A 17050-nucleotide genomic window follows, 5' to 3' on the forward strand; every position below is an offset into this window, starting at 1 on the left:
CGGGCAAAAGAGGTGAGGGACGTGTCAGCGCGCAGAGGCCGCTTTCACATCCCCCAAGCTAGAATTATTGGCCTCTTGGGTGAAGCAAGATGACCTTTTCACTTGAAGGTGGTGAAAGGTGAAAATGTAATTAAGGGGGGTTGGGAAACGGGTGCGGCGACAAATAGAGATAAGCCGTAAGGGCCGCACATAACCCAGAACCGCAGCGGCTAGGGTTTAGCAGACTAAGTCTATAAAAAGGTAAAAAGAACGGGTGAAAAACACAAACTCAGAAACACACAAAACAGAAAAGAAAGAAGAACAAAGAGTGAGAAATCAAATGGCCTCTAACTACCCATTTTCGTTGGATCTCAACCTAGCTCCACCGACTCAGACACGAGGCCAAGCAGCGGCACCAGTATGGATGCCCTACTTTGCTTCCGCACGGGGGCCTGTGACAGTAACTGACTCAATACTCCTGGACAACGATGTTGCCATTGGAGTGGCTAGAAATTTAGTGACTCCTAAAGATATACGTGTCCTGGGGACAAGGGATGACAACCGGGTCGTGAGCGATGCCCTGGCACTGAGCGTGCAGAGTACGGCAACAGTCGCAAGTTTGGGTCATCGCCTACTTGCGAAGTCCCATGAGGTAGAGGTGCTAAAGGGTCAGTTGGCGGCGGAGCGAAGTATGGTTGAAGAGTGTCAGAGTGCTATAAAAAGCTTGAAAAGGGAGAGGGCAAGGATAGTGGAGGTGAATCGACACCAGCTAGAAGTATTGCGGGACGAGAATAAAAACCTATCAAAGATGGTAGAGTTGTATTCTCGCGACATGCGAAAGCAGCTGGAGGACCTAGACCGACCGGGTAAACGCAAGCAAGCAGATCGCGAGATACGTTACGCTCAAGCTAAGAGTGCAATCTTTGGGAGCTCAAGTGATGAGCCCCAAGAGGCTGTGCGTGAAAATCCAGAAGAGGACAACCATAGGGCCAAACTCAAAGCTCCAATGGTCGAGACACCGAGCACTGTGAAGAAATGACTTCTACTGCATTATTGTTGTTTTTTTTTTTTTGGTTGTTTTTTTTTTTTTTTTTTTCCGGAAATAAAAGAGTAAGGTTGCAGAACGAAAAAGAAAAAGAAAACACACTTCCCAACTAAAATAAAACAAAGACGACAAACGGAAAAGAAAACACAGTTCCCAAACTTAAATAAAACAAAGACGACAAACGAAAAAGAAAACACATTTCCCTAACTAAAATAAGACAAAGATGATAGCCGAAAGGGAAAGGCAAAAACACAAAGCACTAGAAAATAAAAGTAACGGGCAAAAACACAAAACACCAGAAAACACGGAAAAAAGAAAAGTAAAGTGAAAGTTAATGTGCTCCCCCTTGAAGCGATTAGGTCGAGCATGCCCGGGAAATCCGAAATGGTGTTGGCTCTCTCTCATCAGCATATGTCTTTTTAAACCACACCTCTGCAAGCGGATGATACCCAGCATTTCTTCCTGCAAACTCAAGGAAAAACATCAAAAAAATTCAGAAGCAAAACAAATGGCATCCTCATGCACTCACCTTGATGATCTCAACCTTGAGCTCTCACTTGCACCACCGAATGCCCATACAAGAGCTCATCCAAACCCTATCTTCCCAAACTCTACATATCATCACGGCACGGCCTCAAACTTTGCTGAGGCAATACCGAACTTTTCTGAGGCAATGCCGAACAGAGCAGTGCTGCTGGGTGGCATGATTGGCAGTATACTCACACCGGCAGATCATCTGCATGTGGCACGTAGGTCTGATAAGATGGCAGTGGATGAGTCCCACTCTTTATCTGTGCTCCATGCGGTCTCGGCTACCAATTTGGGCATGCGTTTACTGGCGAGGATGCGGGAGTGCACAGCGCTGAACGAGGAAGTGGCTTCCTTGAAGGCTATGGTGGCGGACTTGCAGAAGCGGCTCTACTGTGCCAATCAGCATGTGGAAGCACTGCAGAGAAAGAATGAGGACCATGTAGAGCTGCTACAGATTCTACAAGTGCGAGAAAATAGAGGCAAGCCATGATGATGATGAAGATGAAGATGAAGAAGAAGATGATGAAGAAGTTCTTTTTTTTTTGTTTTTTTTTTGTTTGTTTTTGTTTTTAATGCAGCCTTTGAAATAAAATAAAAATGTGTTTTAACACTCAGAAATAAACTAACTAACCATACCACGTAAATAAATACATAAACTAACTTAACAAAACAAAAACAAAAACAAACACTCAACAGAAAAGAAAACAAAGAAAATAAAAAAATAAAAAAAACTTAATTTAAAAACACACGAATATACAAGCAACTCACGGATGACCAGTTAAGGGCCTCAGAAAACACAGCCAGGGGATCCGGGAAGGTTGGAGGGGTCACAATGGTCCCGCTTAAAACCCAAACTTCTTAGACACCGAAGGTGTCGCCTAAAGAACTCCTAGACACTGTATTGACGGAAGTGCTCACTGGGGTTACCATAAGTCAGCTCATATGAAAAATCTTTTTAAAATTTTTAAGATAAAAAAAAACAAAAACAAATTAAGATAAAATGAAACAACAAACCATAAATGAAAATGAACTAAGTACTCTAAACAAACTCAAACAAACGAAATAAATTGTTGTACTAAAAGAAACAAACCAAGAAACCAAAGAAAAACACAAACAGCACTTTCTATCACCTATTTATCACTCTTTGGACAGATTCGTTTCTATGTTTTTCAGCTTCGACCTCTGTTCAGTTTTTAGGCTATAACTTTCCAACCATAAGTCCAAATTTTACGTTCTTTATATGGTTGGATTCAGCACAGAAAAACAAAGAACCCAGCGCAGACCAAAAGGCAAAAACAATAACAGAAATAAACAGAATTCAAAGAAGAGAAAGGATTGAAATGCTCCCCCTTGAAGCGATTAGGTCGAGCATGGATGCACTTGGAGGTCGACTTCTCCCATTGCTCCACACTTCCCATTCTTACGATTGAGGTTGCCATCTCTCTCCATTTTTATTAAGCTGTCATAAATTGCTAAAACCAACACACAAACTTGAAATGGAATTAAAAGGATTAGGAATGAACAATAGAGAACTAAGTAGACTTTAAACATTATAAATAAATAAAAAGTAGGAAAATCAAATAGAATCAAACAATGTTACCGATCCCCGGCAACGGCGCCAAAAACTTGTTGCTTCGATTCAGCTGCACCAAAATAGATTCAGCTGCATCCTCAACTTGTGATACTCGCAAGTGCACGAGCCGTTTGGTAGTATAGCATATGTAAGTGCGAGGTCGATCCCACGAGGATTGGTGATTGAATGATCCAATTTGTTTCCCCTATACAAAATAGAAATGAAAAAGAAAATAAATAAAACAAAAAAAAGGAAATAACTCAAGCAAATAAGTTCCCAAGTTCAATTAGATTAACGGATTGATTCTAGCTAAAGTATGATTAAGCCATGGTGTTTGGTCATAACCTTGTGTTCCTAATTCCCTAATTTGATCATTTGTTGTCTAACCTAAAACTAAGCATTAGGAACCCATTAAGCATAGAAGAACAATTTAAACAACCAAGCATGTATCTAATCCCTGTTGTCGAATGTCCATACATACTCTTCTTATTCATAGTTCAATTCGAATTAAAGCATGGTGTCTACTCTTAATTCAAACCAAGATAGCTAACATGCAACCCTAAATGGTGATCAATCATTCAAACTAGCCTATTAACTTATAAGCATAATGAATAAGAACAAAAACCATAATTGAAACTTGGAAACTAATTAAACTTGAAACTTAAGAAAGAATGTACATTACAATGAAAAGTAAAGTGAAACTAAGAAAAACTTAATCAGAATTTCAGAATTTCATTACAACAATTGAAAACTTAGAAAGAGAAACTAAGAGAATTTGAGGGAGAGAAGGGAAGGGAGCTCTAGAGAAGTGTTTGAGAGCTCCCCCCCTTGGGGTGTGTTTTGAAGCTTGAAGGCTTCTCTATTTATAGGGCTAAGAGGGAGGAACAACATGATGAAATCCAACACCACCATTCCTCTTTTAATACAACCCATAACTCACACTTCATCTTGTCTATGTTAATGTGGTTGGAATCAATCTCATCCCATACTTCTTTTGCTGCACCTCAAGCATCTTCACATGGGTTCAAAGGTGATCAGTTGTGGCTGCCTTTGCTGCCAACCCATGTGGTTGCCTTTTGGTTGCCAACCCATGTGGTTGCCTTTTGGTTGCTGAAAAACGAGTTTTCTGAACCAGTCTTGGTGTAGGAAGGCCAGAGGTTTCAAAACGTATCCAATGGTGCTCAAATTTGGATATGTTATACTAGACACCCATTGGAACAACTTCTATGAAGAAAGTATTCCCATCGGAGCAGTAGAAGTGTGCGTTTTGGGCCTTGCAAGTTGGCAGCCGAACAGAGACTGGAATTGACTTCATTTTATTTCTTTGCTTTACATGCATGCACATGCTTTCTCTATAATAACTCCAGCATGTACCAACTTGCTCCTTTAGAATTTCATAGCTGGAATGCCTCCCCACTTCACTCATTATGTTGGATCCAAAGTCAGTTGCAGCATGGGTGAGGCACATGGCTTAAAGGAGGAGATAAGGCTCAAAGCTGGCAGCTGCAAATCCTGCTGAGCAAGGTTGGGTGTTGGACGGGCTGAGCACTCCACAAATGTCCAATTGGGCTGAAATTTGGATATGTTGTATTAGACACCCATTGGAACAAGTTTCATGAAGATCTTCACCTCATTCGAGCCCCATAGCATGCTGATCCAAGGCCAAGAAGTTGACCTACGAAATTGGGCTGGAAAGGGGTTGTAGCCAAAATGTGTTTGTCTTTAAGCTCATATTCCTCATATGCCAATCAGCCCTTAACATGCATGGATTGCATCATTTCCTATCCAAAGTCATCATTGTTACCTAAATGTCAATTAACTGAAAGATAAACACAAAAAGGATTAAAAGCACAAGTTTAACTAAAAAAACATAACCAAATCATAAGCTAGAAGGGTACAAAATGATATACAATTATGAACCGATCACTCTTCTGTCCAATCTCCTTGTTCTCCTGTCTCGAGGAAACTAGTTTCATCCTCCGCAGATGGCTCATAATCCAACTGTTCCTCCTCGTTTTCTTCAGTTCGGCCTTGTTGGTCTTCTTCAGGAACAGTCTCGGCTCTAGTTTGTACCTGTGGAAGTTCAGATTGATCGACTGGGGATGAGATTGAACAGATGGAGGGCTTGCCTGACGATTCTGTCTTTATCAGCTTTTGGGATTTATGTCCCGTCTGTTCTGCCTGGGGAATTGCTTCTGGATTTTCTCTTCTTCTGGCAGAATTTGGCTCTGTCAAAACCTGTGTCTCCTTCCTGTTTCTAAGGAAAGTGGAATATTGCCTCTGGATTCTCCTTTTCTGAGTTCTGGTTAATTCCAAGGTTGGTCTGCTGCTTTTTCCGACGGAATACCATCTTCCCTCTATGATAGTTGCCAAAGGCTTGTCATTTCCTGGCATCCTAATTGGTATCTCCTCCTTAGGCTGTTCTGGCATTCTTCTATTTTGTTGAACTGGCCTAAGATAATCCCTTTGTCTGACTCTGTTTCTGGGAGGAATCGGAGTTGGACCTTGGTGATGTGACGTTCCAATCCGGTCAAACACGCTGTGTGTGGGCTAGATCTGCCTGTCCAGAGTCACTTCTAACTCGCTTTCACACTTGCATTTACTGCACAGTACTACCCCAGCCGAGATGGTTGCTTTTGGCCTTTGGAAGTCCTCCTTTGTAGTTTTCCTGCTCCTGCTGGAACTGGCATTTTCCCTCCGTTCTGGCCAATTTAGATTGACCATGTTAACTTGAGGTTGGGGAAACGGATCTGTCGTGACTGAAGGCGATTTTTCTGCTAGTTTCAATCTTCCTGCAGTTATTCCTTCCTGTATGACATCTCTGAACACGACACAACTGTTAGTAGAGTGATTCCAAGAGTTGTGCCATCTGCAATACTGCCTGCCCTTAAGCTCCTCTGGTTTGGGCAGCTTGTGAGGCGTCTCTATTGCCTTTTGTGCCAACATTTCATCAAACAGAGCATCGACCTTGGTTAGATCGAAAGAGTAAACCTTGTTCTGCGTTGGTTTGTTTGGAACAAATCCTCCCGTAAATGGTGGCGGCTTCTGGTCTTTTGGTGGCTTTGTAAGAGCTTTGCAGCTGATAGGATGCTTTAACTTTGCCATTTCTGCCACTGCAACCTCCCTTTCTTCTGATCCTTCTGTGTCTTCTTCTGACTCTACTTCAATCAAATGGATTGAAGAAGAAGGGGACTTGTAGTATGTGCCTTTGGAAGAGTTCCTCTTCTGCTGTTCCTCCCTTAGCAGTTCCTCATATTTGGATGCTTTGTCTGCCAGTTCTGCCAGATCTCCGAACAGCATCCCATCGAATCTTTTCCTCAAAGAAATCTTAAGGGAGGTTTGAGCCATCTGAATGAAGTGTCTTTCTTCCATAGGGATTCGGCACTTCATTTTGAGCTTCCTGAATCTGGTTATGAAATCCTGGGCAGGTTCGTCTTCGCTTTGCTTGAGAGCGGCAAGATCACTAATTGTGACTTCTGGCTGGATTCTGAAATAATAGTCATGGAAAACGTTTTCCATTTGCTCCCAGGTCTGCACAGAATTGGCTGGTAAACTGGTATACCAGGTGAAGGCTTGTCCGGAGAGAGAGTTTCCAAAAAGCCTTAGTTTTAACAGAGGATTATTCTCTATAGCTATACACTGGACAGAAAATCTGCCTATGTGTTCAACTGACGAAGCATGAGGGTCTTCTCCATTAAATAAGGTGAAATTTGGTACTTTGAAACCTGCCGGCAAAGGAATCTGGTCTATATAAGCCGGGTACGGCTTTCTGTAGGTAGGCCTTTCTCCTCTTCTGGCTTCCGGTTCCAACATTTCCCTGATCATTCTCTGTAATGCCCCCATGTCATTCAAAGCATTGACAGGATGCGGATTTCGTCCATGTTCTGGCTGATCATGATCAAACCTGTGCTCTATTCTGTATGGTCGGGGCAGAGCTTCCTCCCTATGCTCTTCCTCTTCTTCAACCTCCAGATGGTTTCTCCAGTTTGCCCCCGGCCTGTTCCTGTCATTGTTGGCAAAAGGGTTAATTCCCCCTCTGCCTCTCCTGCCCCTTGCCAGTGGAGGAAATGGATTGGGGTCCATTCTTCTTGGCCTGTAGGGTGGCACAGCCGGCGCCTCAGGCAGAAGTGGTAGTGGTTGATCTCGCGGGGCCCAGGTTGTGGAGCCGGCGGTTCTGGCTGATTCTGGGGAACCTGAACTGGTGCAGGACCTTCTAGCCTGACTGGGGCCTCATGCTCTTGGACGAGAGGGGCTCCTCCCCTCTGCACATCTTGGATTTCTTCAGGTCCTGGTACTCCAGCTATCTGTGCAATAAGAGGATTCTCTTGATATGGCCATACCAATCCTGGTGGAGGACCGTAGGGAAGGTCCAACTGCTGAACCACAGCATCAGGATTTGGAATTCTGGCCATAGCAGCCTCACGATCTTTCCTGAACTGCCTGTTAACTTGCCACTGCATCATGGATGTTATATTGTTCAAAGATTCCTGACTCCTTTGCGTTGTAGCCTCCTGTCGGAACACAGCTTCCTGTATTTGATTCAACCTCCTGGAACCAGTTCTGGAACGTCTGCTTCCTGTACTGCCATGAGCTGACTGTCTAGCGTCGCTTTCTTCTGAGTCTGGTCCTTCTCGAAAAGCTGCTTGGTCTCGTTCCATCGTACGACGTGGATTCTGGCTAGAACCTCCAATATACATGTACTTTCAAAGTACCGCAGAATATATACTGAGAAGTCCCATTGGGCGTGCCAAATTGTTCACCCGTTTTGATTTGTTTCCTGATATGACAGGGCAAAGTTCCCCATTAATTCAAAGACCATGTCTTGGTCAGTAAATTAACTTTCTTTATGTGTTAAGCGTGCCACTGTTAGCAATTTTTCAACCCCAACAGACTTATAGTAAAAATAACTTGCGCCCCAAGTTACTTTGAACAAACGATTGTGAATTTGGGTGAGGAATATCTCCCAAGTAAGTTCTTTTTTATGCCTTAGACTGGTAAGGACTTTTACAATTTATCTCAGTGTAAAAACCGGTAGTTCTGGCCAGAATAACTGACAACAGATTGAACTAATTTCAGGCAGAACTCCCCTTTACAAGACTCAAAAAGGGAAAACTGACTGTATAAAGACAAAAAGAGGGCTGCGCTTCCATTTCTGCCTGGTTAGTTGCCTCCGTTCTGGGCTGGACTGGGTGTGTCTGTGCTGGACTGGACTTTAAACAGCTTCATCTGTTAGGCTTCGGCTACAAATCGATACCAAAGCTTGAGTTTGGCAGAGCTTTAATCTATTTCAAACCCTGGACGGCTTTTGGATGGGCAGAACTGGGACTTCTCCAGTCTGAAAGAGGCAGAAGTGGCTGGACTTGAGCTGGGGATATACTGTAGTACCTGTGCTGCTTAGTCAGGGCTCTTCACAAATTTGTTGAGGTTTTCGTATTTGAGAAAACTCGAACTCTGCTTAGCTTGGCTTTTGCTGAACCAAATTTGTAACGAGAGAAATCTCGTTATTGTTGACTAGTGAACTGGGATTCAAACCAGAGGTAGCGATCTAAACTGTCTTTGCTGGGAGAAAACAGGATGATTCTGCAAGCTTGTTGGAAAGCTTTTGAATATTTCAGGCGCGAAGTCTGTTGGAACTTGTTTAGGATTTTTGTGATCAAGTGATCATTTGAGTGTTTGTCTTTTGACTGAGTTTTTGGTTGGTTGATTGATTGTCTTTCTTCTGTTCACCCCCTCTTGTATATATATGAGATGTTCTTCTGGAGTGGGCGGCAAGTAATCAAAAGATCTTTCTAGTTTTTAATTGAAGCAAAACAGGGGTTCCATCCATTTCCTGGCAAATAAGCACTCAACGATCAGTTCTTGAGGTGACTGCTTTCTGTATTTTGATGGGGTGCCATGCTTGCTCTTCCATTCCACCTGCTTCTGCAAGAGTCTGGAGTTTGGAGATGGCTGGCTCTCAGCTTTTGGACAGCTCCCTGTTTCCCGCTTATCTCCTTTTATAAAAGCAGAGTCTGCTTATCCTCGAAAATGGCATTCCTCCAAAATATCAGAATATCCTTAGATAAACTAAGCGGATTCTAATCTCCTGGCAACAAGCTACTTCAGATTTTTTCTTCTTTTATACCTGCTCCTGTTCTATTTTCAGTTTTCAGCCGAAATTATTGACTCCTCCAAGTCAGGGATCACGTGGGACTGTTGTTCACCCGTTTTGATTTACTTCCTGAGATGACAGGGCAAAGTTCCCCATTAATTCAAAGACCATGTTTTGGTCAGTGAATTAACTTTCTTTATGTGTTGAGCGTGCCACTGTTAGCAATTTTTCAACCCTAACAGACTTATTGTAAAAATAACTTGCGCCCCAAGTTACTAACTTTTACCAAACGATTATGAATTTGGGTGAGGAATATCTCCCAAGTAAGTTCTTTTGTATGCCTTAGACTGGTAAGGACTTTTACAATTTATCTCAGTATAAAAACCGGTAGTTCTGACCAGAATGAAAGATGACAGATTGAACCAATTTCAGGCAGAACTCCCTTTTACAAGACTCAAAAAGGGAAAAACTGACTATACAAGGACAAGAAGAGGGTTGTGCTTCCATTTCTGTCTGGATAGTTGCCTCTGTTCTGGGCTGGACTGGGTACGCCTGTGCTGGACTGGACTTTTAACAACTTCAACTGCTAGGCTTCAGCTGCAAATCGATACCAAAGCTTGAGTTTGGCAGAGCTTTAATCTATTTCGAACCCTGGAAGGCTTTTGGATGGGCAGAACTGGGACTTCTCCAGTCTGAAAGGGGCAGAAGTGGCTGGACTCGAGCTGGAAATGGGCTGTAATACCTGTGCTGCTTAGTCAGGGCTCTTCACAAATTTGTTGAGTTTTTCATATTTGAGGAAACTCGAAACTCTGCTTAGCTTGGCTTTTACTGAACCAAATTTGTAACGAGAGAAACCTCGTTATTGTTGACTAGCGAACTGGGATTCAAACCAGAGGTAGCGATTTAAACTTGTCTTTGCTGGGAGAAGACAGGATGATTCTGCAAGCTTGTTGGCAAGCTTTTGAATATTTCAGGCTCGAAGTCTGTTGGAACTTGTTTAGGATTTTTGTGATCAAGTGATCATTTGAGTGTTTGTCTTTTGACTGAGTTTTGGTTGGTTGGTTGATTGATTGTGTGTTGCTCTGTTCACCCTCTCTTGTATATATAGGAAGTGTTCCTCCGAGAATGGGCGGCAAGTAATCAAAAGATCTTTTTAATTTTAAAATGAAATAAACATGGGTTCTATCCATTTTCTGGCGAGTAAGCACTCAACGATTAGTTCCTGAGGTGACCACTTCTGTATTTTTGATGGAGTGCCATGCCTGTTCTTCCATTCCACCTGCTTCTGTAAAAGGTCTGGAGTTTTGGAGATGGCTGGCTCTCAGCTTTTGGACAGCTTCCTGTTTCCCGCTTATCTCTCTTTTTATAAAAACAGAGTCTGCTTATCCTCGAAAATGGCATTCCTCCAAAATATCAGAATATCTTTTAGATAAACTAAGCGGGTTCTAATCTTCTGGCAACAAGCTACTTTAGATTTTTTCTTCTTTTATACCTGCTCCTGTTCTATTTTCAGTTTTCAGCCGAAATTATTGACTCCTCCAAGTCAGGGATCACGTGGGACTGTTCCGTTTTGAAGGCCAGCTTGAGTCTAGTTTGCTTTTGAGCCTAATTTTGGATTTCTTCGAGGCCCAAGTTTTTTCTGATTCCTATTGTTCCCAAGCCTTTTAATGTTTTGGGCCGTGTTCTTGGCCTGTCCACTCGTTTAATGGGCTGGGTCGTGCTGATGGGCTTGAGATCGTCTTATACAAGCGGCCTAGGAGATGGTGTGAGCTTTTGTTTTCGGCGTGCTAAATTTGGGCCCAAACAATGCCCCCATTAAATCTGAACCGTTTATCAACCGGTTTTCAGATTTAATGTTTTCGGCTATTAATTTGTGCGCGCCAGTTTAAAACGTCCCCTGTCTGCCACGTCCACCTACCTAGACTTCGTGGGAAACTGGTCAGTTACTAGCTGGTCACTAGCTCGTCACTATTAGCTTTCAGGTGGCGTCTTGTCTTCCCTTTCCCACGATTTTGAGTCCCTTAAAAGAAATTTGAAATTTCCAGTTCCTGTTCATCTCAAAACCTAGCTTTCTCAGAGTTCAATTGTCTCGGTTTTTGTCAGAATCCTTTCCCTTTGCTCCGTTCAATCCCTAAACCCTTTTTCGTTCCTAGCCTGTAAGCCCAGAAAATGTCTTCTCCAAGGACTCGTGCCCACAGTGCTTCCTCCTCGGTTCCTCCAGACTACATCACCGGGAGTGGAATCGACGCTCACGCCATGGAAGTTCGAAGCAGACTTCATCCTTTTGTTCAGAAAAAATTGGACGAAAACGTCCTTCACTTGTTTGACAGTACTCTGACTGTGGGACCTCGCTGGTTTGGTCCTGTCCCAGCTGAGATGGCAGAGTTAGTTAAGAAGGATGCCGAAGCACCTCTGTGTTACCAAGGGAACTCTGCCCTATCCTCTTATTCTTGGGTCAGCAAGAATTTAAGCCGTTCATTTCCGTCCAATGAAGTAAGGAATAGTCCTGTGAAGTGGGCAGACTGGATTGACAAACTTCTTCCCAAGTTTGGAGCTCACTGGAGGCGGGCAGGAATTTATGATGCGATTCTTCTGTCTAAGCAATCCATCAACCGGGATGAGAACCTGCTTGCCGCTGCCCTATGTTTCTGGAATTCTGCCAGCAACACGTTTGATTTCCGTGTGGGTCCAATGGCGCCAACTCTGCTGGACATGGCTCAGATCTTTGGGTTTAGGCCCTATGGACGACCTGTGGATGCTGTTGGAGACTATCATCGTAGGAGGAACCAGGAGAAACTAGCCAAGCCTTTCACTGTCTCTCCTGCTACTATCAATCAGAACTGCTCCTTTTCCGTTTTTCTGAGGAAATTCAGTGTGGAGAAGGACAAGGATCAGCAGCATATGCTATTCCTTCTGTATTGGCTGAACAGATTTGTGTTCCCCAATCGTTCTTCTGCTGTTCTGCTTGAGTATAGGCATTTGGCAGAAGCTTTACACAACCATACCGACGTTGGACTTGGGCCGTCAGTTCTGGCTCACCTTTTCAAGAACATGCATACTGCCACAATGGAGAATCCCCTGAATTTATCTGCTCCTGGCTCATTTTGGATGATCCCGGTCTGGTTGCAGGTGTATTTTCCAGAGTTCCGATTTCCTGATCTAGTCCTGCCTGAAAAGCAGGTTCTGGCTCTCCCTCTGATGTCGGCAGAAGTGCCCAAGCGTTCCATTGACGAATACCTGATGTGGTTCAGACACTGTCTTAAGCGCTCCGCGGCTCAATGGCAAGTGGTAATCAGAAGAACCTATCCTTGGTTCCAGCCTGGGCACCGGCTTTTTGAAAAGGAGCCAGAAGACGAGGCTGCCAGGACAGAATACAGGAAGATATTTTTGAGCGTAGCCTTGCAGAGGGATCTGCCTCATGGAGGTGGGAAGCCACCAAGCTATCATCTGGGGGCAGAAGTCTACCATCCCAATTTCTGTGCACGACAACTTGGCTGTCCACAGGTCATTCCGTTCAAATACTACCGAAGTTGCAATCGAGCCTCGTCCTGGAGAGATTCAGATAATCTGGAGGTGCACAAGGATGCTCGTTGTGCAGTTAATAAAATCAATAACAGTCTGGATGGTCTTTATCCATCCTGGGAGCCGAATTCATCCAGTTCCTCCGATTTTGATGCTTGGTGGAAGGCCAGGTTTCGAGGGATGCCTGCTTCGGCTGCTGCAGTCAAGGTGCTTTTTGAGGGCTGGGCCTGTGGAAATGTGTTTGGCGAGGCTGAGGCCAGAAAATTCACAGTTAAGACTATTCAAGATGTCAATGATCAGATCATAGAAGGTAAATTCTTCGTTCTGTCTGCAATTTCTTGTTCTGTCGTTTATACTTTGTCTGACAAATCAATTCTGCCTGTATCAGACCCCTCCATGAAGAAAATCATTGGTGAACAGACGGCTCAAACTGGAGCAATGTTTGGTAAGCTTCGATCTACCCTGTTCCTTTTACTTCCTTATACTGTGTTTAGTTCTGACTTCAAATTTCTTCCTCATATAGTCAGTTCTATCATTGCTGCTGGGGACCTAGAGCCTCCTTCTGGTGAGGAGGATGAAGATCTGGCAGAACAGCCTGCCGTGGCCACTCCAATTGCTGGAAAGAAAAGGAAAGAGAGCACTTTTGCTCAGGGCAGCGTTGCCCAGCCTGAAACTTCTGGTAGGGTCCTTGTGTTTAGATCCCACTTCCTTTTGACTTGTTCTGCCTTGTTCCTTCTTCTAATCCTTGCTTCTTTTATGCAGCTGAAAGCCCTCCTCCTCCTCCTCCTCGCACCAGGTCTAAAAGACTTAGGAAGAGGCGTGAGATTGATTCTGATGAGACAGAAGAGTTTGCTGCCAATCCGAATGAAGCCTCTGGGACTGATGATGAGCTGAGAGAAGCGTTTGAGGCTGTTGAAAAAGAGGAGCAACAAGAAACGGCAGTGGAAACTCCAAAAAAGAAAGGAAAAGATCTCGACGAAGAGGTGGGGTTGAATTCTGGTCATTTGTAGACATGCTCTTTTTGCTTTTCTTTTCTAACTCCTGATTTCTGTTTGTCTGTTTAGGAGGAGATCCCGGCTGAGGTGATCGCAGAGAGCATTGCCTTGGCTCAACAACAACGTGCCATTCCCCGGACAGAGCTGACTAGCTCAGAACTGGCCGCCTTTGAAGACACGGAGGCTGAACATTCTACTGCAGCTCCAATATTTGAGGAACAGCCAGAGCCTTCTGTTTCAGAGCCAGTGGAGCAGGTAGAAGTTCCTGTAGCTGCTTCAACCAGTCAACCTGCATTCGAGCCTGTAGAACAAGCAGAACTCTCTGTCACAGCTCAAGCAGAACAGGCAATGCTAGGGTCTGGGGAGCATATGGAGGCTTTGGCAGAATCGGGGCCTGTGGGACGGGTAGAACTTCCGGTTGTGAGCCTAGCAGAACCATTTGCCTCGGGGCCTGTGGAGCAGGTGGAGCTTCCTGCTGCAACCCCAGAATCTGAAGCAGAATTAACTGCTATTATTTCTGAAGCCATGGTAAGTCTTTGTCCTTTTATTTCTGTCCATCCTTCGTGCTTTATCCTGTCCTTGTTTTCTTTTTACATCTTATTCTTTTCAGGTGGAAGTGCCCGGAGCTGCAGGAGCCGTGGCAGTGGTTATTAGCCCCTTGAAGCCTGTTCTCGCAGCTGTAAGTTTTCACCATGTCATGAATTTTTCTTTTATTTCTGACTTTTTCTAATCCACAATTTTGGTTTTGCAGATGCCTGTCCAATCCCGTGCTGTTTCAACCATCACAGCCTCCTTTGCTGACCCAGAATTGGCTGAATTCGAGGCTATGGACTTGGACGCCCAACTGGACAGGCTGGAGAAACTCAGTTCTACCCCTAACAAGACCAAATTCAAAGCAGTGGATGAGGCCATGGAGAGGGTGAAGGTCTGGCAATCTACTGAGCTGGAACTGGAGGAAAATAGGGAAGCTGTAGAACAACTGATGAAAGATCTGGACCTGCTGCACAGGCAGAACATGGCTCCTAGGCCAATTCTTGAGATAAGTCTGAACCTGGCCAGAGATGTGCTTAACCTTCACGATCGCTATGAGGATCTCAAGCCTACCTTCGAGACTTCTGAACTCTGCAAGACAACTCATGACGCTAATTTGGCTGATTATGCAAAACAGAAGGCAGAACTGGATCAGATGGTCGCGGGGTACAAAGAGGCCAAGGCTACTGCAGACAGGCTGGAGAAGCAGATTGAGGAGCTTCAAAAGCAGCTGGCAGAACGCAGGGAGGTACAGCGCAAGCTGGGTGCTGGACTGAGCTCCAAGACTAAGGCCACTTTCCTGGTGCAGACCATGGTTTCAGCCTCCAGGCCAGCTTTGGAAGTTGCAGAGGCTTCAATCCACCAGGGAGTACTGCTTCAGAAGGAGCTTTCGATTAAGAAGACGAGTCTGCAGGAAACCCTTAGAAAACTAGGATTTTAAAATTCAGATTTTGGAATTGTAATGAACTGGTTGAGTCACCAAAGTGACTATTTGAAAATGAAAGTTTATTTATTTTTTGGAATTTCGATTTCTCTTGACAAACTGAAATAAAAGATTATACTAATACCGAATTAAATCTTAAAACAAGATCAAACAACAGTTTCAAGTTGTTGCCTTTCTATCCCAGGATCTGTCTGCACAGCCTGTGAATCCCACATAGTTGGATAGAATTTCTTTAACCATTTGCCATTGATTGGCGCAGCATGGACTTCTCCATCTCGATCCTGCAGTCTGTACGCCCCTAATCCTAGGACTTGGTTAATTATGAAAGGTCCTTCCCAAGTTGGTGACCATTTTCCATAACCAGCTATATGTGTTCCGAGGGGCAGAACTGCCTTCCAGACTATCTCTCCTTCTTCAAAACTCTTATTTTTAACTCTCTTGTTGTACGCTCTTGACACAGCCTGTTTTCCTGCTAAGAGTTTGTTGAGGGTATCAATCCTACTTGCATCCAACCCTTCCAGTTCTAACAACATGGCCTGGTTGTAGTCTTCTCCCACTAGTTCGTGTTGATGAGCAATTCTGAGGGATTGAACTGCAATTTCCATAGGCAGAATTGCATCGTGTCCATAAGTTAAGGCATACGGAGTCATGCCAGTTGCTTCCCTTTTTGAAGTTCTGTACGCCCACAATGTTTCTGACAGTTTCTCATGCCATTGCTTTGGATTTTTCTCAAGCATTTTTCTAATAATATTGATTATCACTTTGTTACTTGATTCTGCCTGTCCATTGGCTTGATTCTGCCATGTTTAACATATCTCCATATATGAACGAAGATCCCCTGTCGGTAGTGATTGATTCTGGAATACCAAATCTCTGTATGATCTGTTCCTCTATGAAAGTGATGATTTCTTGAGACGTGGTAGACTTAACAGGCTTGGCTTCTACCCATTTGGTAAAATAATCCGTTGCTACAATGATGAAACAATGTTGTTGGCTGCTGGCTGGATAAATCTTGCCAATGAGGTCCATTGCCCATCCTCTGAATGGCCATGGCTTGACTACTGGATTCATGGGAACCGAGGGAACCTGCTGGATTGGTCCATGTCTTTGACAAGCTTCACATCCCTTGGAATAATTAATGCAATCTTTCATCATGGTTGGCCAGAAATAACCATACCTTCTGATTAGCCAACACATTTTCCTTCCACCTTGATGTGCTCCACATATCCCTTCGTGGGTTTCTCCCATGACCTTCATGTATTCTTTCTTTCCCAAGCATCTTAGCAATATCTCATCCTTGCTTTTTCGGACCAGATCTTCATTCCACATAATATAGTTTGAAGCCATGATTCTGACTTTCTTTTCAGAAGGCAGAATTGGATACTGCAAGTAGTTTATGATGGGAGTTCTCCAATCATCTTCAGTGATTATGGCAGAATTGACATCTACCTCCATTCCTCTGGTCAGAACAGATGGCAGACTTTTCTTTCCTACCCTGATAATCCTTTGCACACAATCTTCCGGGATTTGTATTCCTGTAGCTATTTGAGCAAGTTCATTGGCTGCAAAGTTCTCTTCTCTTGGGATATGTTCCCAAGTGGCTTCCCTGAATTCTGTCAACAGATTCCTAGCTGCTACTAAATAGACAGCTAAGGCAGGGTTCAAACATTTGTATTCTCCAGCAATCTGTTTTAAAACAAGCATAGAATCTCCCAGGATTTCTACAGACTGGACTCCGAGTTCTACCAATATTTCGAGGCCAATGATTAGAGCTTCGTATTCGGCCCTGTTGTTGGTGCATTGGAAATCCAGCTGAAAAGAATAACAATGTCTGACTCCC

General features: G+C 43.9%; 1 protein-coding gene across 1 annotated transcript; it reads left to right on the plus strand.

The window, feature by feature from the left end:
• The first annotated feature begins 14487 nt into the window (after nt 1-14487).
• LOC148296482 (uncharacterized) lies at nt 14488-15207 on the plus strand. The gene has a single exon (XM_088248422.1). It carries the CDS (start codon nt 14488-14490, stop codon nt 15205-15207), a length of 720 nt encoding a protein of 239 aa, XP_088104548.1.
• The last annotated feature ends 1843 nt before the right edge of the window (nt 15208-17050 follow it).

The sequence above is a fragment of the Prunus avium genome, chromosome 2, assembly GCF_965620075.1.
Source record: "Prunus avium chromosome 2, drPruAviu1.hap1.1, whole genome shotgun sequence".
In the NCBI taxonomy this organism is placed as follows: domain Eukaryota; kingdom Viridiplantae; phylum Streptophyta; class Magnoliopsida; order Rosales; family Rosaceae; genus Prunus; species Prunus avium.

Bases quoted from the DNA above. Each gene is read 5' to 3' on its own strand.
- LOC148296482 (XM_088248422.1), top strand. From the start codon at position 14,488: ATGCCTGTCCAATCCCGTGCTGTTTCAACCATCACAGCCTCCTTTGCT.